General features: G+C 43.9%; 1 protein-coding gene across 6 annotated transcripts in view; it reads left to right on the forward strand.

Moving 5' to 3' along the window:
* The first annotated feature begins 2,377 nt into the window (after window positions 1–2,377).
* Window positions 2,378–27,877, forward strand: part of LOC126101076 (PDZ and LIM domain protein Zasp) — a 276,320-nt gene continuing 250,820 nt past the window's right edge. For all 6 annotated transcript variants that reach the window (XM_049911753.1, XM_049911756.1, XM_049911751.1 and 3 more), the window contains exon 1: window positions 2,378–2,596. In XM_049911753.1, coding sequence (XP_049767710.1) covers window positions 2,492–2,596 — 105 coding nt within the window. In that variant the 5' untranslated portion in view covers window positions 2,378–2,491. The remainder of the gene's footprint in view (window positions 2,597–27,877) is intronic.

A 27,877-nucleotide genomic window follows, 5' to 3' on the forward strand; every position in this document is an offset into this window, starting at 1 on the left:
AGCTCCGATACACCGCGTCTGACCGCCACAAGGGAGGACCACCATATTGTGCACCAGCGTAACACAGCCCCTACACATGTGTACCTGTCATCCGAGAACAATACTTTGTCATTCCGCATAACTGCTCAAAGAATATCAGAAGCCAGACTACGAAAATATCACTCACGCACGGGCTGCCGTTAACTCAACAACACAAAACACTGGCTTTAGAATGATACAGTGACCGGAAAGCATGGACTGCTAATGAATGGCGTTGCATTATGTTCAGCGATTTATTGCATTATGCACTATCCCAGATGAAAATCGCTGGCGACTATGCCAACGATCTGGGGAGAGGTTCCATTCTTCCATTGTTTTTGAGAGGCACAGTGGTGTTACTCAGACGTCGTTGTATGGGGAGCCAGTAGGTACGGCTTCAGGTCGTGGGTGGTGAAACTCTGACAGCAGAATGCTACATCATGTGCATCCTCATGTGTTACCTCCTGCCATGTTTCAACATGTCTCTATGGACCATCTGTGTGATTTTGAGGTACTTTAGTGGTCAGCAAGACCCCCTGATCTGTCCCCAACAGAACATGTGTGGGACCAGGTAGCATTTCAACTCCGCCTTAATGCCAGTGTACCAAACATCAAGGACCAGTCACAACAATTGCGGGCTGTTTGCTTCAAGAGAGGAGACAACAGCTTTATGACCTTCTTCAGTGGAGGCATCCAGGTCAGAGAGGATGCGAAGTCATACTGACAAGTGGGCTCATACTGCCAAGTTGTTTGTAAATGTGACTTGAATTTGTAATCACCCCTGAAGTAACATGACATAAGTCTTATGTCGTGGACCATACGAGTTGGCAAAGCCAGCACGTAATAAAGATGGTACAGAGATTACACTGAAAAAAAAACACGTTTATCTGTAAACACACAAATGCACAATTCTCAGCTCCAATGTGAAATAGAAAATAATATCCACTTGTAGGAGAATGATGATGATTCTCATAGTTGATGAGAAAGCCCCTAACTGTTGTCCACTTCAGTGTCCTTCATCTGTGTTCAGTCAGAGTCCAGTCGGTCTCTGGTCAGTCTCCGATCAGTATCCATTCAGTTTCCGGTCAGTGTGCTAGATGGTGCCCTAGTTGCTGTCCGTGATGGTGTCCTAGACAGTGTCTGACTTAATCGAGCACAGGCTGCTTGGTGTCTTGTAAGGAGCTCTAGGCTGCACTGTGCCACGTCCAGCTGGAATTCTGGTTAGACACAGTGCAGAGGCAGCAGCAGGTACTGAAGAGTATAGTATGGGTGCGGATTGCCCAACTGGAGGCAGCTTCACTGTCCACGCATATCAAGTTTCAATTTTGTACTTCTCTATTACTAACTTTATTCGTAACGCATTTTGCAAGTAGTACACACATAAACCACTGATGATCATTATTTGACACTTAATTTAGGAAAAAAAATAGCTTTTCAGAAAATATAAATAGTTGTCAGTTTTGGTTGTATAAATGTTTACAAAATAAAAAAAAATCTTTGATGGAAGATAGTTCTACCTACCATCTACGACCTACGATTACCAAATTAAAAAAGTAAACATGGATGTCATTATAATCGACAAATACTTCGTTCTGGTATATGCATTATTGATGCATAACTTTTCGTTTCTAACCGAATTGTTGTATTTCCAAACAATTTAGCATCGAGTGTATTTAATTGTTTCTGACGTAATTGTTATTACTATTTCCGATTATTTTAATAATCTCTGGATGAATATTTTGAATGAAACGATCCGCAGAGGCTGAGCATAAATTTATTGAAAATCGCGACCGGTTTCACTTCAACTGAAGACGCATTCTCAATGATCTGTACAAAAATGATAAAGAAAAAATTTTACAAGGAAAAGTTTTTTCTTTGTAATTTTGGTACAGTTCACCTGAGGATGCGTCTTCAGCTGATGCGAAGACCGGTCGTGACTTTCAATAAGGGTATTTTACGGTCGGTGCAAATCGTTTCATTCAAAATGTGGAAATTTGGCTGCGGTTGCCCACAATTTAAAATAATGTGGGTGAATAAACTGAAAGTAATGAAACCAATTATGGTTTTGCGCCTTCAATCATAAAACGTTTACACGCAAATATTTAACATATTATCTCATTTGTACCGTAATCAGACGTTTGAAACTGTTGTCTAGACGGGAGTTCGATTCTTTGAAGAATGTTGAATTGGTGTGGGGGGTGGGGGGCGGGGGCGGACAGAGGCCTCGTGAATCCGATACGCGGTGGCGGACGCGCGGCACTAACGCGATCGCGAACGCGCCCACGCCGGCCGGGCCCGGGCCGCCTGTTGCACCCGGCACGCGCCGTGACGTCACGCGTGCGCGCGCAGCCGGCTGCCGGCGCGGCGGCGGCGGCGGCGGCGGCGGTGGCGCGCCAGTCTGAATCCAGCCGGCGACCCTTCCACACAGCAGCAGCACACTACAACACTCGGGCCAGGCACGCACGCTCCAGCCATGGCGCAGCTCATCAACGTCAAGCTCTCCCGCTTCGACTCCCAGCCCTGGGGCTTCCGTCTGCAGGGCGGCAAGGACTTCGGCATGCCGCTCGTCATCCAAAAGGTAAGCAGTATCGGAGTGCCGCGAGGGCAGGTCGCGCGTCGGACGTGGGAGCACTGTGTTCTGTGCTTGTGATTGTTGTCTAAACAGTGTTTCGTGACAATACTCCAACAGTGTCCAGAATACGTTACCGCGTTCATCCAGTCCCTCCAAAGTGGCAGACACATTCACTGCAGTGAAAAAAGAAAAAAAATTGACGCAATAAAGATTGAAGACAGAACAGTAATTAACTGAAGTCTCAAATTTAACTAACAGCTGTGCTTCAGATGTGGCAGTCTGTTCGAACACCTATCTGAGTCCACTGTCATTGCCTTCTGAAGCTCTGGTGCCTTGAAGGTAAAATTATTACTGGAACTCCGCCTTCATTCGAGACCAAACTTCGTCTATATCTCTTACTATCCCCCCCCCCCCAATATTTTTCGGTTCTAGCTCATTTTGGAAAGTACACTTCTGGAATTTTGTGTTTAAAAGCTCTCCGTGAACCATTAGGTCTTTATTAGAAATTCTACGGTGTAGCACAGGCAGAGAGGAAAACACCCAGTGAAAATGGTACAAGGACGAAGACAAATGAAAACGAAACAGATGAAAAAAGTAAGTAAACTGTTTCTTACTTGGGAAATAATTGTAACTGTTATTATATTTATCCTACTGTGAGACAAGATGATCAGTGCCTTCGTGGAAAAATATTTGCAGTTGCCTACGGAACCATCACTGCAGCCGTGTACCTCTTCGTCCGAAGCTCCAAAAATATGGAAATCACTTGGGGGAGAGATTCGGGACTATATGGAGAAATGTGTAAGGCCTTCAAAGTGAAACTTCTGCAGCGTTGTCGAAACAACCTCAGCAACATGTGGGCACGCCCACATTTTTAGACAATGCTGCAGACGTTTTGCTGAGAGGTCCTCTCCAAATAGTCCCGAACTCTCCCCATGCGATTTCCAAATTTTTTGAGCCCTGAAGGAAGACATTCGTGGCGATCGATTCCCTTTGGACGAAGAGGTGCATGCCTGTGTTACAGTCACGGTTCTGTAGGCAACAGCAAACATTCTTCCATGAAGACATTGACCGTCTTGTCTCAGTGGGATAAATGTAGTAGGAGTTATGTCAATCACTTTTGAAATAACAGTTTACTTACTTTTTTCCATCCGTCTTGTTTTCATTTGTCTGTCCCTTGTACCATCTTCACTGGGTGTTTTCCTTTCTGCCTGTGCTACAGCGTAGATTTTCTAATAAGGACCTCGTGGTACTTGGAGAGACGTATAATCACAAAATTCCAGAAGTCCACTTTCCAAAATGAGTCAAGAAACATCAAAGAACTATACGGTTCCAGAGATCTTTTCAACTCCCAAACATGATGTATAATTGCAAACTGAAACGACGAATGAAAATTTGTATGTAGACCAGAATCCGAACCCGGGCCTCTGCCCACAAGGCAGATGCGCTATCCACTACGCCACCCTGGCACAGTTGCTTTGCGGAACTGCGCTGACTACTCCAGCACACCTCCCTGCTCTATGCAAATTGCCATTCCCGCCTCGGCCCATTTGATTTGATCAAAACCTTTGCCTAGGTATCAGGCATGAGTCCCCATTTCGTTCAATGCTGATGCTCTGTTCCAATAAATTTTGCGAGCCTCTGCGATGCTGCAAGAGTTTAGGGGGAATGCCAAGTGGACTGAGGCGTGAATTGGAATTGGGATTCTAAAGGGAGGCGTGCCAGGGTACTCTGTACAGTTGTGAAAAAACACTGTGCCAGGTTGGCATAGTGGTTAAAGCACGTGCCAGTGAACAGGAGACCTGGATTCGGATTCTGGCCTTGGTACAGATTTTGATTCGTTGCTTCAGTCTCCATATATATATATCACTGTAGCATTGCCAACATATATAATGCGTAATGACCACAATGCTAAAGTTAGAGAAATTCTGGATAGAACAGAAGAATGCTGAATATTTTTCGTTGCGCATACTTCCCGCAAAAGGAGTAAGAATAGGGGAAAACGAACAGGCACACATTGTGCCCTCAGCCATACACGTTTCGGTGGCTTGCGGAGCACAGATGAAAAAGCGGTGTCTGAGACCATGACTCCTGTGGACGCTACAGCGTATCAACCAGTGCTTGAGCACAAAACATTGAATATTCATTCAAGAATTGCTGGCTATCAGTATAACTGTAGACGGTATCAGATTCTATGTGTTGATCACTTTTTTTGTGTTTAGTAGTTCTCCTTGGCACAACACATTTGTTGATCACCAGTTTTACTCGACGTTATTCATGGCATCGTTACAAGGTGCTGATTGGACTTTATCTGTAGGATAACGGTGTCACAATTGTTGTTAGTGTCAGCATCCAAATGTCTCAAGATTACAAAGCATGAAAACAGCCAGGTTGGATCAGAGGTGAATGGGGATTACACAAGTGTTATTAATTACTTTCAGCTGGCGGTATACTACTGAAAAAATTCCAAAATACCTGTACAAAAACGTTCAGAAAAAGATAATTAACACACAATCATTCATTACAATTTCGACAACCAATGTTAGTTAAGAATACAAGAGTGTGTTACCAACAGCCCAACATATCGATCGCGTGGTTGTCATTAACATAAAATTAGTCACTGGAGCCGATGCAGAGGAACCGAGCGCAATGGAGTGGTGAAACCACTGGGCTTTTATTGGGAAGAGGACAATGGGATGTTAAATCCTAATCTTCCTTCCTTCCGCGTACTGGAAAAGTGTAAGTATGATAGCGCCATTATCGACGGGATGTTGAACCTTAATCTTCTTTTCCTTCAGAGTCAATTCTAAGGACCAGTTCCTTCTGGATTTCGCACATGGAGGAAGTGAAAGAAACTTACCGCGAACTGGCGCAAGAGTCGGCAAAAATGTGCTCTCTCTTGTGTAATTCGCAGAAAGTGACAGTTTCGCTTAGCGTTCACACTCTTCTAAAATCCAATGTCTTGTTTACTACTGAACGAGATTGCATGGTCTACACTGGACCAGCGGAAGTAGCGGTATTAAAATTCAAGTCCGGCCATTCTGATTTAGGTTGTCCATGTTTTTCGTAAATAAATTTTGATTAATGCAAGATTAATTCCTTCAGTAAAGCCGGGACAGTTTTTCTTTCCTATTCTTGTCCACCTAAGATAGTTTCTCTCTTACGGCCTCGATATCGAAGGCACATCAAACAGTTAAACAATAATCCCACCTCAATACTACTCCACAGTCCCGTTTGGAAATGAGCAAACAGAACAGAACAATCACATGCGTAAATGCGGCACCTACATATAGGAATACTTGTGCGTGACGATTAAAATTGGGTTTATTAATGATATCCATCTGGGGAAAAATTGTAAAAATGTTTGGCAGCTGCTTTCATTTGCAATAATTTAACAAATTATCCTCGACACTGGTTTCAAACCAAGGGATGCCTAAATCAGGATAGCTTCTGAATACGAACCCAGTTCTTCAACCATTCCAGTCGTTCTGAGCGAGAAAACGCCGCGTTTTCATTGGTAGTGCAAATGATCTCGTTCTTGTTCACTCCACGAAACAGATGTTACGTTTCCTTACTGGAGAACTGAAAGGGGGCCACTTAGAACAAACCAGTCAACGCCGTTGTAAAGAGTAGATAGCTGTAGACCGTCGGCAGCAATGAATAATTTCTCGTCTGTTTAATACTATCACTTAAACATCGAAACAGAAACTGTGAATTACTCTAAATACTTAATCGAGCTATTACTCAAGTCTCGTTTTCCTTCCTTCCACTCGGCATTGAGAGAAATAATTAATGGCTCAACTATGTATTCTCTGTCATGTCTTATTGTGTATGCCGTGCAATTTCACCCGAAGTCGTAAGAATGTCTGGTTCGTATATGAATGATAGTCTGTCTCTTCTTATGACATGAGACATCGTTTCGTTCACATAATAATTACCACAAATGTCCATTTTCCTTGTCGAAGCAAATGATGTAGTTGCAGTGCATTTCGAATCCTACAGTTAGCCGAAAGCACGATAATTTTTCGCGAGAGAGATTGAGAGGTATCTCTCCTTACAGAGGTATCTCTCCTTACAGAGACCGGGACATTTTGCTATCGAGAAATGCGATGACTGTGACTAAAGCTATAGCACAAGGCAGCCTTTTTCTGTAACCCAATGTGCGAAATTGTGGATGACTTCAGTCCGTTTCAGTGGCGGAACACTTAGCTGCGTCTAGCTGAAGCAACTTTCTACAACCAAAATGACATATTCGCGTCACTCAGAAAAACCAACGCTGACTGAGAATCACGTTAAAAAGCTTATCAGTCTTTTTTACGTCTGATTTTGGCGTTACGCAAGATATGTCATAAGTACAACGTTGTTTCAGAGGCCACTCTTCAAGAAGTGCTGTTTATAACAATGAAATGTATTGAATTCAGTTCCAAGGTGGTAACTGGTCAGACATCATATCACAGGAAAACTTGTGAGAAGGGACACTTAATCTCCGGCAGAATCTGTAGCTAAATCTTTCACTTAGCTAAGTCTCGAGAATTGTCCATTCTCCCGAAAGATTACAGCGTCACAGACGCAGATGGGGATCTGTTCATGAAGGTTCTTGACCAATCAATTTGCTTACTGAGAAATGTCAGTCGTCATTCGTGGAAACGGGAAAAGAGTAATGAAAAACTTCTTGTACGAAGCAACTCGCTACACCATAGAGCAAGAGCTGGACCGCTCCCGGAAACGGCTGCTGCCTGTCCTGTGTACGTGACCGGAGGAACTCGGGAGCTTGGAGACAGTTGTTTCGTCTCAACCCGTGTGCGAAATGAACAGGAAATAATGTTGTGATGTATTTTTCGCTGAGCTCCCTTCCTGTATATAACCGTTAAGAAAAAAATGTATCTGATGGAAACAGCCACTGTATTTCTGTAAGGTCACTATTAGTATTTACTTTGATCACGCGTATTTAATGATAAAGTTGACTGCCATACAGTTTTGAAAGATATCTGTGTCCAATGAACCACGTCGAGTATGTTCGCTCTGTAAGCAATCAAACGCATACCGTCAGTCTTCCGCCTATAGCTTATGCAACATGGCCGACAGTGAAGTGTTTTGTGTGCATACATCGCGGCGCAAAGATGTACGAGCTAAGCTAAAGGCTTCCGAGGCACCCCAGTGTACGTACGGGACATGTTTATCAAAACGAAATATGATCAAATCCCGTTGGCGACGAAAACGCTGCTTGATTTCAGTGTTTAAGCCATTAAGTTGAGATAATTTTACCGTACATACTATACCGTGTGCACAGCGATCACTGCCTTGTCTCAATGTAATGGTGTTTTTTACAACCACCTCGTTCTTAATTTTCTTTCACTCTCGTCATCATCATTACTTTTCTTCGCCCATGGATTTCGTAGATAGTTGTGATATCGGTAGATTTCCTACTGGTGTTATTGCAACGCGGCCATTGTCTGTCTACTGCTTTCGAAATCATACTCTTAGCTTTTATTTCACGTTAAGCAACTTGACGGTAGTTGCCTGTGATCTTAGCTTCCCTATACCCTTTAGCAATTTCTCTTTTATTCATCAACTCAGGCCATGTTTTTAATGTTTCCTTGTAACTAGAGTGTGAATTAAAGAGTAGTCCAACTATTTAAGACCAAACCGTGATGCTGTTTGAGCTATATTTCATTTCTTTTTCTTTTCTTCACTTTGCCGTCAACTGCTGTTGTTTTCAATCAGTGCTGCCAAATTTTCGAAAGATTGAATGATGAGGAACAACATTTGAATGTTATAGACCGTTGCTGGCGTTACAAAATTCGTGAGACACCAATTGCAGCTAATATAATGGGCAATCAAAAAGTTTCCGTTTGAGGGCATCAAAAAATTTCCGTTTGAAGTTGTTGCCGCGGCATAGATGCAACCCACTGCGACTCCGATACTGGTATATAAGCACTGACATGTAAGCAAGGGGTTAGTGTGACCTTCGAATGGGAACTTTTTCGATCGCTCCTTACGTGTGTCACGTTAAGAGAGCTGAAATGTTAGACGGATGGTTGCATTACGCTGTGAAGTATTAATTTCCAGTCCCCAGTCTCAAAACAACACCCACCTCCGTACCTGAGGTTTCTAACACAAATTTGAGCAAAGATAGTAGATTAAAATCCTGTTGGTGAGGAAATATTCAACGAATGTATCTGTGTGACATGGCCAGACGAGGTAGTAATCTCGAGATTATGATCACCAGGCTTTGCGGCAGTGTCGTAGACCGAATTTCAAACCTGTCCATAGTGTGTCACAGAGTGAGGGAAAGCGACACTGCTGATAGCCCATGTCAGTCACACTTAACGACAGTCTGGCAAGCAAGCCGCCCAGTCGGCGTCACAAAATAGCACTGACCGTGCGGCCGCACTAGTTCACAGTCCAGTTCACGTCAGGCCTCTGGGTGCTCTTCAGTGAAGTTTCCTTTGCTTCGAGTCTATCAACAATAGCTAACGAGGTGGCTAGTTAATTACACGTTCTATAGATCAATTGAAAGATTTTTTATTCAAATGGTGTTGAAGGAGTCAGTTTAAAAGATACGTGATTATTAATAACATTAAGGAACTTTTTTTTCAGTATTACTCTGCAACTATACTTAAAACTAGTTTTATTACAGGCTACCAGTTTTTTAAATAAATATTCATTCTTCTATTGAATGGAAGTTGCCCAGTACAAATGATATTAACTTAGACTGAAAACTTGCGTGGACGATCTGTCAGACATTTTATTTTATTGATAAAATGATCAAAAATTTTCGTTGGTGTATTTGTACTTCTTCCCGAGTCACTGGCAGCTTTAATAATGCTTAAAAAACGCTATTTTTGCTTCTAGTGCTGTAGGCACTACATCACTATTCTTCTCAAATTGCGATAGATTACGTATGACGAATTTAATTAGCGAATATACTTATTGTGAAGCCCCAGTTAAAATGCATGACCCCTTGAAGAGGTGCCCACAAGATGACTTAAGGAGAAGATTACATATTATTATAGCTTGCTTTTGTGCGATCAATACTTTCCTTCTAAGTGATGAATTACCCCGCAAAAATTATCCCATAAGCCATTACTGAGTGGAAATATGCACGCTGTGTTAGGATGTAGATTCGTTTGTTTCCAAGACTTGCAATTATACGAAGAGGAAAAGTAGTTATGTGTGTGTGTGTGTTTGATTTCCCTAAGAGACCAAACTGCTGAGGTTCTCGGTCCCTAGACTTACACACTACTTAAACTAACTTATGCTAAGACCAACACACACTCGAACCTTTGACGGGAGGGGCCACGCAATCCGTGACATGGCGCCTGATACCGCTCGGCCACTCTGTGCGGCGAAAAGTAGTTGAACCTAAATGTCAGAGCATCTCAATAATATGCTTCTTGCAGTTCAAGTTTTCATCAATATGTACACCCAAAAATTTGGATGATTAACTGATTCCACTTATACAACTTGTATCGGTACCCGTCTGTGCTCGGTCACTCCTGTAATTCGACGTGAAACCCAAACGACACTCTTCTTATAACGCGCAATACACCTACGTAACACTATGTTGTATTTTACTCGGTACAGTTGTGGGATCCAAGTCCTCTCATTTTCAGAATCTGCTGACAGTCATTGTCTAACGCTTGAGAAAAAGCTATTTGGATTATAGATTTTGGTATGCGACCGAAGTGACGACGTAACTATGATTTCACAACACCAAATTCGTAAACTCTGCTCTCAACGGAGAGCACTTCCGTAAACATCTAGCGTTCCGTATTTACAGTTATTGTACAAAAGGTTAAAGGGGAGGTTAAACGGCCAAGCGACGGTTACTGAGTAAGTCAGTTTGGTCGGGGCAGAGGAAAACAGACGAACAGAGGAAGATATAAGCAACAAGGAAGAGTTCAGAATGATTTTCATATACGTATGATGAGGATCGTCATGTGCATAGCCAGCATGTATCAGCCGAACAGAATCCTTATCGCGACGATCACAATTGAAAGGAGATGTTATCAGAGATACTCAAGTACTCACAAGTCAGTCCAACGTAATTTCTCTCTTGGTTACGGCGGTGACGAGAATACGTTCAGGTTTTAAAACATAAAATTATTTTTTGTTATCGTCAAATCGTATGTTAAACAGACTGAATACAAAAGGCATATTTTATTATAACACTAATTTAACTGACAAAGGCAAGCTGACGTTTTATATTTGTTGCAACTTTGTAGAAAATCCACGTGGTGCAGACTGACAAGGCTCTTAGTAACTGCAGGCCCTGGCAGGCATTGTGAATTCACACCGCATCGGCACCCATGTCTTTATGTCTATAAGATGTGTCGACGTGTACGATTGCAAAACAAAGCTTAAAAGATAAAATTCGAGCTAGTACACCTCAAGACGTGTGGACAACTCTTTAATTTGTCCCAAGAAAGAAAATTTAGCTCATTGGTACGCTTTAGCAACTGTATAGAAATATGTTTAGAATCTGACAATTCGCCAAACCTGGAAGGAGGCAAGACATCCTCACTCCGGATTTTAATAACTGTTACTTGAGCCGGAAACCTGTACAATGCACAGTTGTGGTGCAGCGCCACAGTCACGCCGTGTTCTTCAAATTCGTTTAAGCTATTCGAGATTACAACTGTTGTGTGACGTTAATCTGAACTACTGGTAGGACAACAAGTCGCCAAAGCTATAAATAACTTCTTTATGAAGATATAAGCAACAAGGACTTTCCTTTGTACGTTTCTCTGACACAAGTAAACCCCAGATAGCGACTTAATTTTTCACCTGGCAGTCTGTCATCCAAGACCTAGTACGTCCGGGAGGGTCAGCAGCTGCGAGCTACGTCGGAGAGAAGACTCTCCAAATGTACGAACAGAATCGTCGGCAAACATTGCTGTAGCTCATAATGACTAGGAGTCACTAACATTTATCGTTTTTTACGATCTAGAGAGTCCAGAAATAGGAGATTAGAGAGGGATAGCGGCATGGTATAGTTCCTGGTTATAGTGCATTTAGTCATGAAGATTAAATTAAAGTTTTGGAGTTACCTGCAACCTCGTCTAATAGCCCAATGAACAATAAGAGCTCAGATTGTGGTTGCCCCCTTGTGTATAGCTTGTAATGTCTTTCGTACATTCAGTCATTGAAGACGCTTGCCTGTGAAAAATGGAAGACAGGTACATTTGGGAAAAGTAAATGTAATGTTTGTCTGCCTCCGTAGCTGAGTAGTGTGCGCTACTGACTGCCATGCGGGGGCACGGGCTTCGATTACCGACACTAACAAGGATTTTTCCATGAAGGGAGGACTGGAACGGGAACACCCGGCATTGTGAGCCCAACTGAGGAGCTACTTGAGTGACTTAGGCTCCTCCAAAGTCAAGAAACCTGACAACGACAGAGAGGGTGGAGAGCTAAGGATGACACGGCGGTCGATCGGGCCCGTGTAACTTTACCTTTTAACTAAATGTAATGTGGACAGATCTAAGGTAATCTAGAATTATGACCACATAGGTACTGACGTCGTCACTCACTCGACACACAGTAGCACCCTCCTGTATAATTCAACTACGGAACAAACAACGAAGTGCCCAATACGTCAGTGACAGTAGAGACGTCAGTGCAACGTTTTGCTTGTAGTTAGATCTTTTAAATGATGAGTGGCGCATCACAGCGATGAACACAAAGCCGTCACAACTACGGAGTCTGGTTAATTGACAAGATCCTAGCTCAGCTGGAAGCGTAGCTGCCTAACCGTTATTATCAACAAACAAAGAAAAGGAGCAAACTAGTGTGCGATATTTAATAAAAACATCGATGCTCTGAGATAAGTGTGTGGTTTGCAGCGAAGAAGCGCGTGTTGAAGGAAATGGAGCAATATGTTTTCGTTATCAGATGCCACAGGCATAAACGTACTGTAGCAAAATTCCATTTTCCACCACGCTTATTATAAAAGTACTATCATTTGTACCTTTATCGGCTGATTTTGGCTGTTTGACACTTGGAGGTGCGCACTCCTACACTCGTAAATTTGTATCGTCGCCCTTTGCCAGTCTGTACAAATGTACATCTGCCATTTTCATACGTAACAGTCGTAGTAACAAGAGCCGCAGTTTTATGTACATACGACAGTGATGTTATTTTAAAGCATTGACTAATATGGAATGTAGTTCTTGCCCATGTTTACTACGACTGTTACATATTTAAAAAAACCATCGACATTTGTATACATCCGAAAACAAGTACACATTTACGAGTATAGGAGTAAGCACTTGAAAATGGGAAACAGCTGAAATCAGCTGATTGTGTTATAATGACAGTGAACGTATAACAACCAGAGTGATTAATGGAATTATCTTCCAATGTATCATCAGCTGAAGTTGGTAAATAACTCCTTAAATTGCTCCGTGAAGTCTGTACTCACTGTCTGATTTACTTATGCCGCCAAGAGAGGATACATATATTTAATAAAACTAAGCTTTGGTTCATTTGTGTGAGCGTTATCATCCTGAAATCGAACGCGGTAGGAAATTGAAACTCTCCGCGAGAGATTGGATGGATGATTACTATTTCGCGTGTCAACAACATCGAGGTCTTTAGAGACGGATTTTAAGCTGCAGACAGGACAAAGATACGGAAATGAAACGGTCCTGTCCTCTTCATAGGAGCCCTCCTGTCATTCGCCTTAAGTAATTTGAGAAAACCACAGAAAACCTAAATCTGGGTGGCCCAAGATGGAATTGAACCCCGCACCTCCCGAATACGCGTTCATTGCCTTAATCATTGCGCAGTCTCGTTCAGTTAAAAGGTGTACGTAATTCAGACAAGGTCACTGACCTAAGTTGTTCGACATGCTGCAGTTACTGTCACATCGAACTGATTAAGTAGGAAAGCGGACACTGAATTATCAACAGAAGTAGCGAGGCTAGAGTGCCGTCCAGGTTGTAGATTTACAAGGTGTCCTAGTACCTTCAGGTGCGAGGCAGGATAGTCCCCCAATTTGACCGCGACCCATGCCTCTTTCATATCCTCGTGCAACTAGAGTACCGCTCCATGATTTATAATATAGGTTTCGACAGGGTGTTAGTTTTCATTGCATCAAACCGCGATCTGGCTAGATTGAAGTATAACTTCCCTGAGTTCCTGCAGCCACTTAAATTATTTGCCGAGATATGTCAATAACGTGCTAGTGAGTCATGTAATATGATTCAACGTTTCGCCAGCTACTCCAAGCGGCCAACGTCAGGGTGTTATACAGTCAAGTAAGAAAAGAGGCGTTAGACTGAGACTCTTTGAGGGGCTTTTAAGGAAATATAATTGACCCAGGAGGGAGGGACTATTCAAAACTACTGTTCGAATGAACCTTTTGTATCACGGAGAGGCGTTTTACTTTTACATTTCCGACAGCGTTATATTATGCAAAATATTAGTTGCCCCCACATACGTATCGCCAAATGACCATGATGGGGAAATCAGAGATCTCATCATACGGAAGGTTCACCCGAGGTCGCACTTCATGCGCACTATTCGCCAGCGGAACAGCGGGGAAGTATTGTAGAGGTACGAGAGGTACCTTCCACCGTATACGAATAAAGGAAGGAAGATTAGAGTTTAACGTCGGATCGACGACGCGATCGACGACGCAGTGATTAGAAACAAAGCTCAGGCTCGAATTTAGGCAAAGATGGAGAAGGACATGGCCTCGTCTTTTTCGAAGAACCCATCTAAACACTTGTGTAAAGCGCGCGCGTACACACACGCAAACACGCCATAGATGGAATATAGAAGATGATGTAAAAGTGTATAAGCAGCGGTCAAAAAGTTACCGTTGAGGGCGTTACTGCTGTGTATATGCAACGGGTATATAGGCAGCGACATGTTGCGGTGAATGCGGAAACGTGAACTATGGCGACATTATTACCATATGCGTCCAGACAGGACCAGCGTACTGTTATTCTTTTCTTGGTTTCCTAAGGGCAAACACCGGTAGAGATCCACTGCAGAACGGAAAATGCGTAAGGGCAGCGTGTCTGTCAAAAATTATTGTTGTATAATGCTGCGACAAGTCCCATGCTCGTCGCGATACGACAGAAGAACGAACACTGCAAGAATGTATGCTGATTTGATGGAGGTGAACAGCAACGTCGTACTGTCATATTACACAGTGGCAGTGAGACGCAGGTGCATCCAATGTGGTCAAACAAGTCGGAGCGATGAAGAACGAAGTGGCAGACCAGCTCTCTTTGAAGAACCGGTAATCCCGAGGAAAGTGGAGGCACCGGTGCTCGAAGACAGGGTGTATCACAATCTAGGTGACATTGCAAACAGTTTAAATCAGCCATGTATCAGTTCTGAACAACCTGCACAACATTCTGAACGTGACAGAGGATGCAGCTATGTGAGTCGGTCAAGATCGCTTCTTTAGCCGTCTAATCACCATAGACGAATGCTGGGTATATTTCCGTGAAGGAAAGGAGCATTGGAAATATGTGTATTCACCGTCGCTGAAATGAGCGAAAGCCCAACTATCACAGGGTTAGCTGATCAGACAGCGCTGCTGAGTCCTTTGCGGGGGGACCCGGGTTCGATTCCAGGTACTGTAAGGGAATTTTTTCTTGGTGGAAGGACTAGTACGAGGTGCAACTAACTTCTTGAGGCCAACTGAGAAGGCTGGCCTGGGTGGCCGAGAGGTTCTAGGCGCTATAGTCTGGAACCGCGCGACCGCTACGGTCGCAGGTTCGAATCCTGTCTCGGGCATGGATGTGTGTGATGTCCTTAGCTTAGTTAGGTTCAAGTAGTTCTAAGTTCTAGGGGACTGATGACCTGAGAAGTTAAGTCCCAAAGTGCTCGGAGCCATTTGAACCATTTGAACCAACTGAGAAGCTACTCGCCCATTTTGTGGCATTTCCAAGGTAAAGAAAGCTATAACCGATCGGGAGAGCAGTGTGCTGACCACATGCCCCTCCACATCGCATCCAATGACAGGGGACGCCCGATTGGCCCATTTTTATGTTGAGGTGCTAACAATGAGGCTATAGGCGGCTATCAAGTCTCGAAGCGTCGCGGAAAGCCGTTCAAGGGGCTTTTTTTTTTAATTTTTGTCCCCACGACAACGCCACCGCTCGGTCACAAACGCTGCTTCTTTGGTATATCAAATATTGGCTCAGTCCCTGAAATATCCTGACCTGACGGCCGACACTTCTTCCGTCTGTTGATTATCGAGGTGGAACAGCCAGTATGCAGACTTCCGCAGCTTTTCGAGGCGATAATTAGGACTCGATGACTAGCCCCGGCAGGCTTGTGGCTGGCAGGCGCCCTTCTCCCGCAACACGCCTCCCGCGGGCAGCTTCGCTTCCCGGGGACAAGGTGCCCCAGCTCGGGTCCCGGGCGGCGCTAAATATACCGGCGGGTTATAACTGCGGGCCCCCTGCCCGGCAGAAGCCGCTCTACGCCGCCTGCAGCCGTCTGCCAGCTCCACCCGGTAACTCACTTCAAGACGTTCGTTAATAAATTGTTAACACAACGCCAACGGCTGTATCGCGAGTTTTCAGCGACGCAGTGACCCTCCTTTCTATACCTAACTGTGAAGAAATTTCCAAAGTAACACCGACAACTGCATAATACCTGTAACACATACCAGACGACTCGAGACAGATACGTGCTGAATGAAAAGTATTTGGCTGTTAGTAGAGCAAGGCGTGAAGCCTTCAATGACTATCGTAACAGAACCTTACCGAAAGATCTCTCACAACCCCCCCCCCCCCAAAAAAAAAAACTGGGCGTTTGTAAAGGCTTGTCAGTGACAGCACAGTTTCTGTCCAGAACAGTGGTCGTCAAACTGCTACCAGCGGGCTAGGGATGGCGGTCATCGCTGAAACAAGCGGTTTTCGGTTATGTCTATTTTTATACGCACCAGTTTAACCTGGCAGTTAAAACCGTTCCAAATAACCAGTTCCTGCGATGACAAATTTTCGGATTCTTTTTCCTATTATTTCCTGTAATAAATGCAGAGATCGAACAAAGATTGAAAAATTACGATTCTGCTGTGTTTAAAGATACATAGAATCAAAATATTAAATTAAATAAGCAAATAAATGCAAACGTAGGCCGTCCACCATACGCTGCTTTTCACTAAAGTGATAAGTGGTTGAATACTTTTAAAAATCACCAATATTACCCATTTGAATCCAATTTTTTTAAACTCTGCTTAAAGATCACGCTGTAATCGAGTATCATGCCAACACTGGGGCATTAAGAATATCGAGTGCTACAGGGTGAAAACTGAGATAGAAGAGATCTATTTTTCGCGTTAATTTGTCAGTTCTCAAGGGCTAGAAGCAGAAAAAGGCATATTGCGTAGACAGCTACTTCCAGTTTTATTGTAAACTTCAAGTGCTATGATGTGGCAAGTTTGTTGGGGCTCCTCCCGTTCTTAGTACCCTCATCAAAAAAAGTTTTGCATCACCCCTGTTCCCAGACCTCCTGAAGATAGACGTTGACTCTGGATATTGTATCACAGACACAGTCCCTTTGACTGTTCACAGATGTCGCTAAACAACCATCCATGAGCAGCGTCTGTTGGACGGGGTCCAATCATTCCAGCAGGAAGGAGATACATGGCTCGTGTTGTCTGTAGCCATGCCTAGGCGGTCAATACCGCGGTTCGATCGAGTCCGCATTGTTACTTTGCGCCGGGAAGGGCTCTCAACAAGGGAAGTGTCCAGGCGTCTCGGAGTGAACCAAAGCGATGTTGTTCGGACATGGAGGAGATACAGAGAGACAGGAACTGTTGATGACATGCCTCGCTTGGGCCACCCAAGTGCTACTACTGCAGTGGATGACCGCTTCCCACGAATTATGCCTCGAAGGAACCCTGACAGCAACGCCACCATGTTGAATAATGCTTATCGTGCAGCCACGGGACGTCGTGTTACGACTCAAACTGTGCGCAATAGGCTTCATGATGCGCAACTTCACTCCCGACGTCCATGGCGAGGTCCATCTTTGCAACCACGACACCATGCTGCGCGATACAGATGGGCCCAATGACATGCCGAATGGACCACTCAGGAGTGGCATCACGTTCTCTTCACCGATGAGAGTCGCACGTGCCTTCAACCAGACAATCGTCGGAGACGTGTTTAGAGACAACCCGGTCATGCTGAACGCCTTAGGCACACTTTCCAGAGGGTGCAGCAAGGTAGAGGTTCCCTGATGTTTTGGGGTGGTGTTATGCGGGCCGACGTATGCCGCTTCTGGTCATGGAAGGCGCTAACGGCTGTACGATACGTGAATGCCATCCTCCGACCGATAGTGCAACCATATCGGCAACATATTGGCGAGGCATTCGTCTTCATGGACGACAATTCACAGCCCCCATCGTGCACATCTTGTGAATGACTTCCTTCAGGATAACGACATCGCTCTACTGGAGTGGCCGGTATGTTCTCCAGACATCAACCCAATCGAACATGCCTGGGATAGATTGAAAAGGGCTGTTTATGGACGACGTGACCCACCAACCACTCTGAGGGATCTACGCCGAATCGCCGTTGAGGAGTGGGACAATCGGGTCCAACAGTGCCTGCAAAGATTGCTCCCGTAATCTTTACAGGCACAAAAAGTTTTTACTATTTTGTGTCCTCGTGAATTCTGCACTTACTTTTCCGAGGAGTGTTTGAGTGGTGCCTAATAGTGAACAGAAACTGCTTCGTTAGTCATTCTAGCTCTATCGGTTCCAATACTGTGCACAGACACGAAAAACAGAATTCGGCAATGACCACCACTGAGACACCTAGGAAAACAGTCTTACTGTAAACAACTGTGACCTATCTCCTCAAGGACGCCCAGAGCCACATGCGTTGCCGCGCGACGAACAATTTGTTTACTATGCTGGAAATGAGGTTAATGATAAATGTATTCATTCGGCATGAGAAATATCTGGCAGTAAAACAGAACAGAGGCTCCTGTTTCACTTTCTATCAAGTGTGTTGAAGGAATAGTTATCATCGTCGATGTAAGTCTGTTTGTATAATGACTACTTCTGTCCTTTTTAAGCGTGTTGCGATGTTATTGGTAAATGATACGTGACCAATACATACTTACTGCGTCATCATACTTAATGCTTCTGCATAAGCGGATGATCTCATCCGGGAAAACCGACATGGCTCGCTGAAAGAACCACGTACCTCGTGGAGTACAAGCCACACAAAACCTAACATAAATTTTTTTACGAGTGGCTCTGTTGCAGATTCCCGATTTTCTAGAGCAGGATGTTACGATCGGTACAAAATAATGTACAGACAGTATTTCTTAACATTGAAATAAAGCTGTCTTCATGTTTCAAACAGGATACAGAGATAGAAATGCGCCAGTGGGATGTCAAAATACATGTGTTATGAGTCAATGCGGATACGTCTAAAACTATGAAATTATGTTCCCTTTGCGATCAATAATATTTTCTGGAGAGAGAGTTTCGTGTTTAAATCAGCACAACAGATTCTTCTTTTTGTAAAGAATAAACTTGTATCCCAAAGACGAGTTAAAGTAAGCACGCCACTAAACAACGTAAACTGTCTTTCTTTTACAGCTTCTCTAAGCTGGCATCAAAAGTGGCAGCACGAAAGAAGCAACCAGAGATTCCAGAAAGCGAAAGACATTTAACGTGGGCTTACTGTTTTTATCCCAAAGCTGGTAGCATTCTCCTTCGTTCCACTGCAAAGATGTAAATATTGATTATGTGTTGCAACTAAAAACTGTGTGCCCGACCCCATTCTCTCGCGGGCATTGCGCTATGAGAGAAGCCCATAACAAGCAAATGATGATGATGTTTGGTTTGTGGGGCGCTCAACTGCGCGGTTATTAGCGCCCGTACAAATTCCCAACCTTTGCTCAGTCCAAACTGGCCACTTTCATGAATGATGATGCAATTATGAGGACAACACAAACACCCAGTCATCTCGAGGCAGGTGAAAATCCCTGACCCCGCCGGGAATCGAACCCGGGACCCCGTGCTCGGGAAGCGAGAACGCGACCGCGAATAACAAGCAGAATCATTAAATAGTTTTGGGAGGTACGGTGGAACGGTGTTACTGCAGCGCAGATCCCGCGAATGGTAGAAATCGAATCCCGGTCAGCATACAGTTTTAATTTTACCTGTACAATCATCACAAATGCTTTGTTAAGATCGAAAGAAATTCTCAGCTGTTAATTTTTGCCCTAACGTTACTTTGATAATCGATACCGTTATGGCGTATAATACGAGAAGAATCACTCGTTTTTCGAAGACCAGTTCGGAATGAGCATAGCTGCGAAATGTTCAAAGCTTACATTTAATATAGCAAAACTTCTAGTGTTTATAAACGTAACGAATGCAAAGCAGCTGAGAATAAATGAAGGAGCGTTACTCTTTTATCTTCTTCCTGTAGAATTACCTGTTGTTCGGAATCTCTTGAGCTGTACGGACCAGTTTCTGTTTCCTGGATAAATGTTGTTTGTATCTATATATTTGTGTCGATCCGTCATTAATCAAAACCACTACCTTGTCTCCTAGCCATTTACGCAATTAGCGTTATAATTTACGCGTGTTAAAGCAAAAACAGGCGAAGTTGGCGACGAATTGTTGTAACACGATCGATCGGACACAACTGGTGTCCTTTATTAGTTACTTTCCATTTAAGTCCTCGAATCCCCCTGAGATCTCCCTAAGCAGTCCGACAGATTTCCTTGATACACAATCTACATCTACATCGATACTCCGCAAGCCATGGTACGGCGCGTGGCGGAGGGTACCCTGTGCCACTACAAGAATGTTAACAGAATCTTCCGTCAGTTCTTGCTAGTCCAACATTATAATAAATTAAAAGCACCAGTTTTCATTTATTACAAGTCATTTATTTTCCTTTTCCACTCGCAAATAGAGAGAGCGGAAAACGACTGTATGAATGCCTCCGTATGAACCCTAATTTCTCGCCGGCCGCGGTGGTCTCGCGGTTCTAGGCGCGCAGTCCGGAACCGCGCGACTGCTACGGTCGCAGGTTCGAATCCTGCCTCGGGCATGGATGTGTGTGATGTCCTTAGGTTAGTTAGGTTTAAGTAGTTCTAAGTTCTAGGGGACTGATGACCACAGCTGTTAAGTCCCATAGTGCTCAGAGCCATTTGAACCATTTGAACCTAATTTCTCGTATCTTTTCTTCGTGGTCCTTACGTGCAATATACGTTGGCGGCAGTAGAGTCGTTCGGCAGTCAGCTTCAAATGTCGGTTCTCTAAATTTTCTCAGTACTGTTCTTCGAAACGGAAGGGAAGGGAAGATTAAGTTTAACGTCCCATCGACATCGTACTCGGGAAGAGCGTCGCCTTCCACCCAGGGATTCCCATTTGAGTTCACGAAGCAACTTCGTTAACACTTACGTGTTGTTCGAACTTACCGGTAACAAATCAGCAGCCCGCCTCTGAGTTGTTCCGATGTCCTCCTTCAATTCGACGTGGCATGGATCCCAAGCACTCGAGCAGTACTCAAGAATAAGTCGCTTCAGCGCCCTATATGCTGTCTCCTTTACAGATGAGCAATACTTTCCCAAAATTCTCCCAATGAGCCGAAGTCGACCACTCGCCTTCACTGCCCTCATCCCTCACATGGTCGTTCCACTCACATAATTCCGATGGTAGAATGAAGTTTTTAGAAAGCGTTGAAGGTAGGCAGGTTTGGATCCTTCACCTGTTTGAGATGTGGCGTCAGACACAGAAGTGATAACCAAAACGAACAAATCAGTTTGAAAGAAATAAAATGTCGACGCAAGTCACAGTCTGTACAAGCAACTAAATGCACGTGACCATTCTGTTGCACATTTCTTGCGAAACCCAACGATAGGGCAATAGCGCTTGAGGCCACTGACAGTTTCAATGGATGATCTTCTGTTCGCTATGAGATGTGCTTTTTCTGCCTCAGACGTGTAGCAGGACTGCTTTCGCATATATCGCACGAATTCTCGTTGGTCTCTGCGTAGCGACCGGGCTCGGTCCCTGCCAGACGGCATTTTGTGGCCGCGTGATATGTGCGCCGCTTATCGTCTCCCATCGCCGTCTGCGCTGGCTTTCACTGCTAATGGGTTTGGCAGTTCCGCAATTGTTCTCACGACGTTGGTTCAACACTGCATAATATGGAGCTCCAGTGGGGCACGAACCCGATACCGGATATGCGTGCTCCGACGTTGCTTGTGAAATGGTGACTGTAGTGAACCGTCTACAACATGCCTACTTGAGAAAATTCATCCCACTCCCCTCTCCCATATATAAGGTGTCCTATTACGTCTCTTTGATCTGCGTACATTTCTCCGATTTCCTGCTCAATATTATTTGCCAGACCAAATACTGCTTTTTGTTGTTGTGGTCTTCAATCCGAAGATTGGTTTGATTCAGCTCTCCATGCTACCGTATCCTGTGCAAGCCTCTTCATATCCGAGTAACTACTGCAACCTACATCCTTCTGGATCTGCTTAATGTATTCATCTCTTGGGCGCCGTCCAGGTTTTTACCCCCCACACTTCCGTCTGGTACTAAATTGGTGATCCCTTGATGTCTCACAATGTAGGCTCTCAACCGATCCCTTCTTCGAGTCAGGTTCTGCCTCAAATTTTTTCTCTACCCAATTCAGTTAGATACCTCCCCATTAGTTACGTGATCTACCCATCTAATCTTCAGCATTCTTCTGTAGCAGCACATTTCAAAAGCTTCTATTCTCTTCTTGTCTAAGCTGTTAATCGTCTATGTTCCGTTTCCATATATGGCTACACTCCACACAAATATTTTCAGAAAAGCCTTCCTAACACTTAAATCTATACTCGATGTTAACAAATTTCTCTTCTTCAGAAACGCTTTCCTTGCCATTGCCAGTCTACATTTTATATCCTCTCTACTTCGGCCATCATCAGTTATTTTGCTGTCCAAATAGCAAAACTCATCTACTACTTTAAGTGCCTCATTTCTTAATCTAATTCCCTCAGCATCACCTGATTTAATTCACCTACATTCCATTATCTTCGTTTTGCTTTTGTTGATGCTCATCTTATATCCTTCTTTCAAAGCACTGTCCATTCCGTTCAGCTGCTCTTCCAAGTCTTTTGCTGTCTCTGAAAGAATTACAATGTCATCGGCAAACCTCAAGGTTTATATTTCTTCTCTATGAACGCTAATTCGTACTCGAAATTTTTCTTAACCTTCCTTTATTGTTTACTCAATGTACAGATTGAATAACATAGGGCGCAGGTTACAACCCTGTCTCACTCCCTTGTAAAAAATGCTGCTTATATCTCTCTATTTAGAAGGAACACGTAAAGTAAATGTCACTGTATCTACTGGTTCACTCGTCCTAAAGTTAAAAAATAAAGCAGATAAATAACCAGAAAATTTTAAGTGGCATGTATTTCAAAACAGGCGAAATAAAAATAATCATGGAGTCCCAGATCATCATTTACCAGCATATAAACTGTGATGTAACGATTGAATAGATTTAGAAATAAAGTGGTCAAAATAAATGCTGCATATTGCTTTATTGTCAATACTAGGAATACCAAGAAACAAAACTGATTTTGTTCTGTCAGGTACTATTGTAATAAAACAAAAATAACGAAGATAAACACATTCCATTTGATAACTACAAACAAAAACGGACAAAAACGTACCCTAAGAAAAGATTCCACAGCAAACACTACAGTTTCTTGTCGCTGTCATCTTACATAACCAACTGGCCCTCCTCGTAATTGGAGACACTTTTCAATTTGGTTTGGTATACTCCTTACTAAACAGTCCAGTAAGCCTGTGGGATATTGTCGCATTCCTCCACAATGGCCTCCATGAAGGATGTCCTCTAAGGTCTCTGGTGGGACAGGAATATTGCAAACCGCTCTTCTAGCATGGCCCATGTATTCTCAATGGACTTGAAATCTGGAGAATATGGAGGGCATTTCACCCGACTGGTCCTGTGCTGCACTAATAGGGTGTTCACTAGATTGTGACGATGGCGGCGTGCATTCTCAAACATCAGCGTGAATCCAATTCCAGTACCTTCATCAGCTGGAACCACAATGCGTGCAAGGATGCGACACCAGTTCGCTTACCACGTATTGGCACAAGGGATGTCCCGCGGCCACACACGGTTCCACCCCAAAACATGACTGAAGCGCTTTGATAAGGGTGGCGGTCTACGATACAGTTAGTGTGTAAACGTCGTCCTCGTTGCTTCCACACACGAAGATCAGTATTGTCAGGGTGCAGATCGATACGAATCTCATCTGAAAAGAGCGCTGTGTCCCACTGTTGCCTAGTTAACAAAGAGTGGTTTCGTGCATTTGCGACACGAGGCCCTCTCGGAATCCGATTTAAAGGATGACTCTTGAGAGTTCTTATGCCACTTAATCCCTGCTCATGAAGTCACACGTTACTGTGACGTTTCCAAATAACTAAATGAGTACAGATATCAATACAAACGTATCGTTTGTATTGACACCTGTACTCGTTTAATTGTTTGGAAACGTCACCGTAACGTGTGTCATTGTGTTAAGGGTTTCTGCTTGCTCTTTTTACGCGGATATCGATCCTGCACACCTGTTGTTTTTCTTCCGCGCTCACTTCTGTGGCGATCTAAACTGGTTCCGTCGCCTGAATCTTGTTCCAGATTCCAAAGTCCTCACTTTGACTCACAGCGACATTCGCTGCGACCTCCGCCTGTCTCATTCGGTACTCCACTGGAGTAACTACACGGAGCGACTGATCGTACGTTATTGTTGTTGCAACCGTCCAGAAGCGGCACGGCTCTCGTGATGATACGTAACGCATGTAGTACAATCTTTACGCCCCGTCACGGTAGAAACGTGAACTGCCTCAGCTGGCGTTACATTACAAACAAACCGGTGTGTCGATATCATAACGTATTTCTGTATCACAGCGTTCAGTATTAAATTTTCGGCAATATGCAGTATTTATTTTGACCATTGTATGAAGAGAATCGTCATGCAGAGCAATACATCTAAATACGCTGAGAAGAAACTCGAACGTCACACTAGCTTGGAAATGCATTGTGAATTCGAATTAGAGTGTAAAGAAGATGTATGTCTTAACACAGACGTCCTGGTGGTGAGCTGGTGTGGCCATGTGACATTACAACGGCAACGGTGAGATGAGTTTGTAAAGTCGAAGGTGGGGCGGTCGTTTGTTAACTGGATACGAGATCTCAAGCTAAAACAATTGTTCACAGTTTATTACCCATAAATATGGTGGCAGACAATAGAGGTGGCATAAAAGTGAGTCTGTCACCCGTGCTCTCAAGGCGACTAACGTTGCCGCCTCCCCTTGACCTTCAGAACCTGTCTTGCGCCTCATCGTAAGCTACGCACATTTATTCGCGCTCTCGTTAAACAATAGATTAAAACCTGTAGAAGGCAACAACCACTAGGACGCCGCATGCGGCGTGGATGGAATGAAATATGTGCAGAAAATTTGTCAGAAATTACATTTACAGAATTCTTATGCACTGCAGAATCATCACTGCGGCAAGAGACCTTCCTTATTTGACAGGTGTGTATTTACACTGCCTGACTAAAAAAGTGTGGCAACTAGAAGAGAGGACGAACAAAACTTCGAACATTAGAGAGTATGTGATTCCATTTGAGTGACTACAAAATCGGTATGCATGCACTGATTCGGTTGGGAGGGGTGTCATAAAGCCGTTGTCGCCTTTTCTGAAGCAAGCTCGCCCTCAACCGTTGCAGCTGGTCCTTCATACCCCTGGATACTCGCACTGGGACGGAGTTGACGTCCGAGATACGTTTCTACCAGAAAGACATCTTGAGGTCTTCCTGGCCAACGGAGTCCCTCAACATCACCCAGAGTGTTCAGCTGTACATGCCATGTGAGAGCGAGCACTGTCCTGTTAAAAAATGCACCACGATACTGTCGCATAGGTGATTACACATGAGGACGTAGGGTGTACGTGATGTCCTGATGTACAGTAACAGTTCCCTCAATCACTACCAGCTATATCCTGAAATCATACTCAACGGGTTTCCACACCCTGACACCTAGAGTGACACCGTTGTGCCTGTCCAATATACACTATGTGATCAAAAGTATCCGGACACCCCGAAAAACATACGTTTTTCATATTAGGTGCATTATGCTGCCACCTACTGCCAGGCACTCCATATCAGCGACCTCAGTAGTCATTAGACATCGTGAGAGAGCAGAATGGGACGCTCTGCAGAACTCACGGATTTCGAATATGGTCAGCTGATTGGGTGCCACTTGTGTCATACGTCTGTACACGAGATTTCCACACTCCTACATATCCCTAGATCCACTATTTCCGGTGTGATAGTAAAGTGGAAACGTGAACTAACTTACATAGCACATAAGCGTACAGGCCGACCTCGTCTGTTGACTGACAGACCGCCGACAGTTGAAGAGGGTCGTAAATATGTAATAGGCAGACATCTATACAGAGCATCACACAGGATTTTCAAACTGCATCATTCACGAACCTCTTGTCGACCTCTGTTCACGAGTCTGGGTATTTTGACATTGGCCTCTCAATATATATATTCCTTACTGTCGTTTCTTGTTACCAATATTAGTTTATTTCCAACAATAAGCAGCTTTCACTCGGTTAATACTCGGCAGAAATCAAACCTCCATTTGGATCGGATTTCCTTAACTCTTGTGCAAAAAGGTGTGCAGTGTACTGCTGCATCCATTTTGAATAAGCTGCCACTCGAATTCAAAAATCTTAGCAGTAATCCACGCGCTTTCAAATCGAAACTGAAGAGTTTCCTCATGGGTCACTCCTTCTATTCCGTCGAGGAGTTCCTTGAAAAATTAAGCTGATTCTCATTGTAATGCTGATAGAGTTTGCTTAAAACTTATGGACTGATTTTCTTTCAGATTCATGAACATTTATTTTTATCTGTTATTACTTTTATTTTGTAAGTTCATGTACTGACACGTTCCATGACCTTGGAGCTTTGCTCCTCAATTTGGTCCTACGGAACTTGACGTGTAAATAAATAAAAATAAAAAAATACAAAGTTCCGCGACATTCCTACAACATTATAACTATTGAACGCACTTCACATTTTGTGACTCCTATAGGTAATACGCACTGCAATCTCTCTCTCTCTCTCTATCTCTCTCTCTCTCTCTCTCTACTCTTCAGGGAAATTAAAGTTGTATTGTGTCTTCAAACTGGTCTATACGTCCTTTAGTACATCTGTTGTGATCCATCTCATCCTTCAATCCGAGTATACCTGCATCATGATAGTGAACATCGGTGTCGCTAGCAAGACACTACAGACGAAACTCGCTACAGTGTTAAATCCTTGCCTCGTTTATGATAGCAGTACTGTAATCGATAATCATACTGCTTTACTATGCATATATCCGCCACCGGTAGCTGAGTGGTCAGCGCGAGAGAATGTCAATCCTAAGGGCCACGGTTCGATTCCCGGCTGGGTCGGACATTTTCTCCGCTAAGGGACTGGGTGTTGTGTTGTCCTAATCATCATCATTTCATCCTCATCGACGCGCAAGTCGCCGAAGTGCCGTTAAATCGAAAGACTTGCGCCCGGCGAATGGTCTACCCGACGGAAGGCCATACTCATACGACATTTACATTTACTATGCATTTGCTTGTTTATGCTCCCCTTTTCCTGTTTTCCTCCGAAATGTGAACCTGTTCACTTGGTTAGTGATTGGGAATGTTGTATGTAAATTATTGTGGAAGAACAGGAAGGAATATTAGGCTTTAACCTCTCGTCGGCGTCGAGGTCATTAGAGACGGAGCACAAGCTCGGATTGCTTCAAGAATGGGGAAGGAAATCGGTCGTGCCCTTTCAAAGGAACCATCTCGGCTTTTGTCTGGAGTGATTTAGGGAAATCACGGAAAACCTAAATCTGGATGACCGCTCGCGGATTTGGACCGTCGTCCTGCCGAAAGCGAGTCCAGTGTGCTAACCACGGCGCCAAATCACTCGGTAATTGTGGAATACGAATCGTGGTGACGATTTTTCATCGAAGCAAGGGCATTTCAACGGTGAAACGCTTCAAATAATGAATGAAACTACAAAATAACATAGATCTTTCGACGTCTGGTGTCTATTACATGACCACTTGGCTCTTGAATGTTACGTGCTTCCCGTGGTGTTAGACTTTAATAACGTCGGGAATACCGAATAGATCCGTGGATATCTTCCAAGAGGGGAACAACAAAATCCGCTGACGATCATAATTTAAGGAGGTAC

This window comes from Schistocerca cancellata, chromosome 9 (assembly GCF_023864275.1).
Source record: "Schistocerca cancellata isolate TAMUIC-IGC-003103 chromosome 9, iqSchCanc2.1, whole genome shotgun sequence".
In the NCBI taxonomy this organism is placed as follows: Eukaryota; Metazoa; Arthropoda; class Insecta; order Orthoptera; family Acrididae; genus Schistocerca; species Schistocerca cancellata.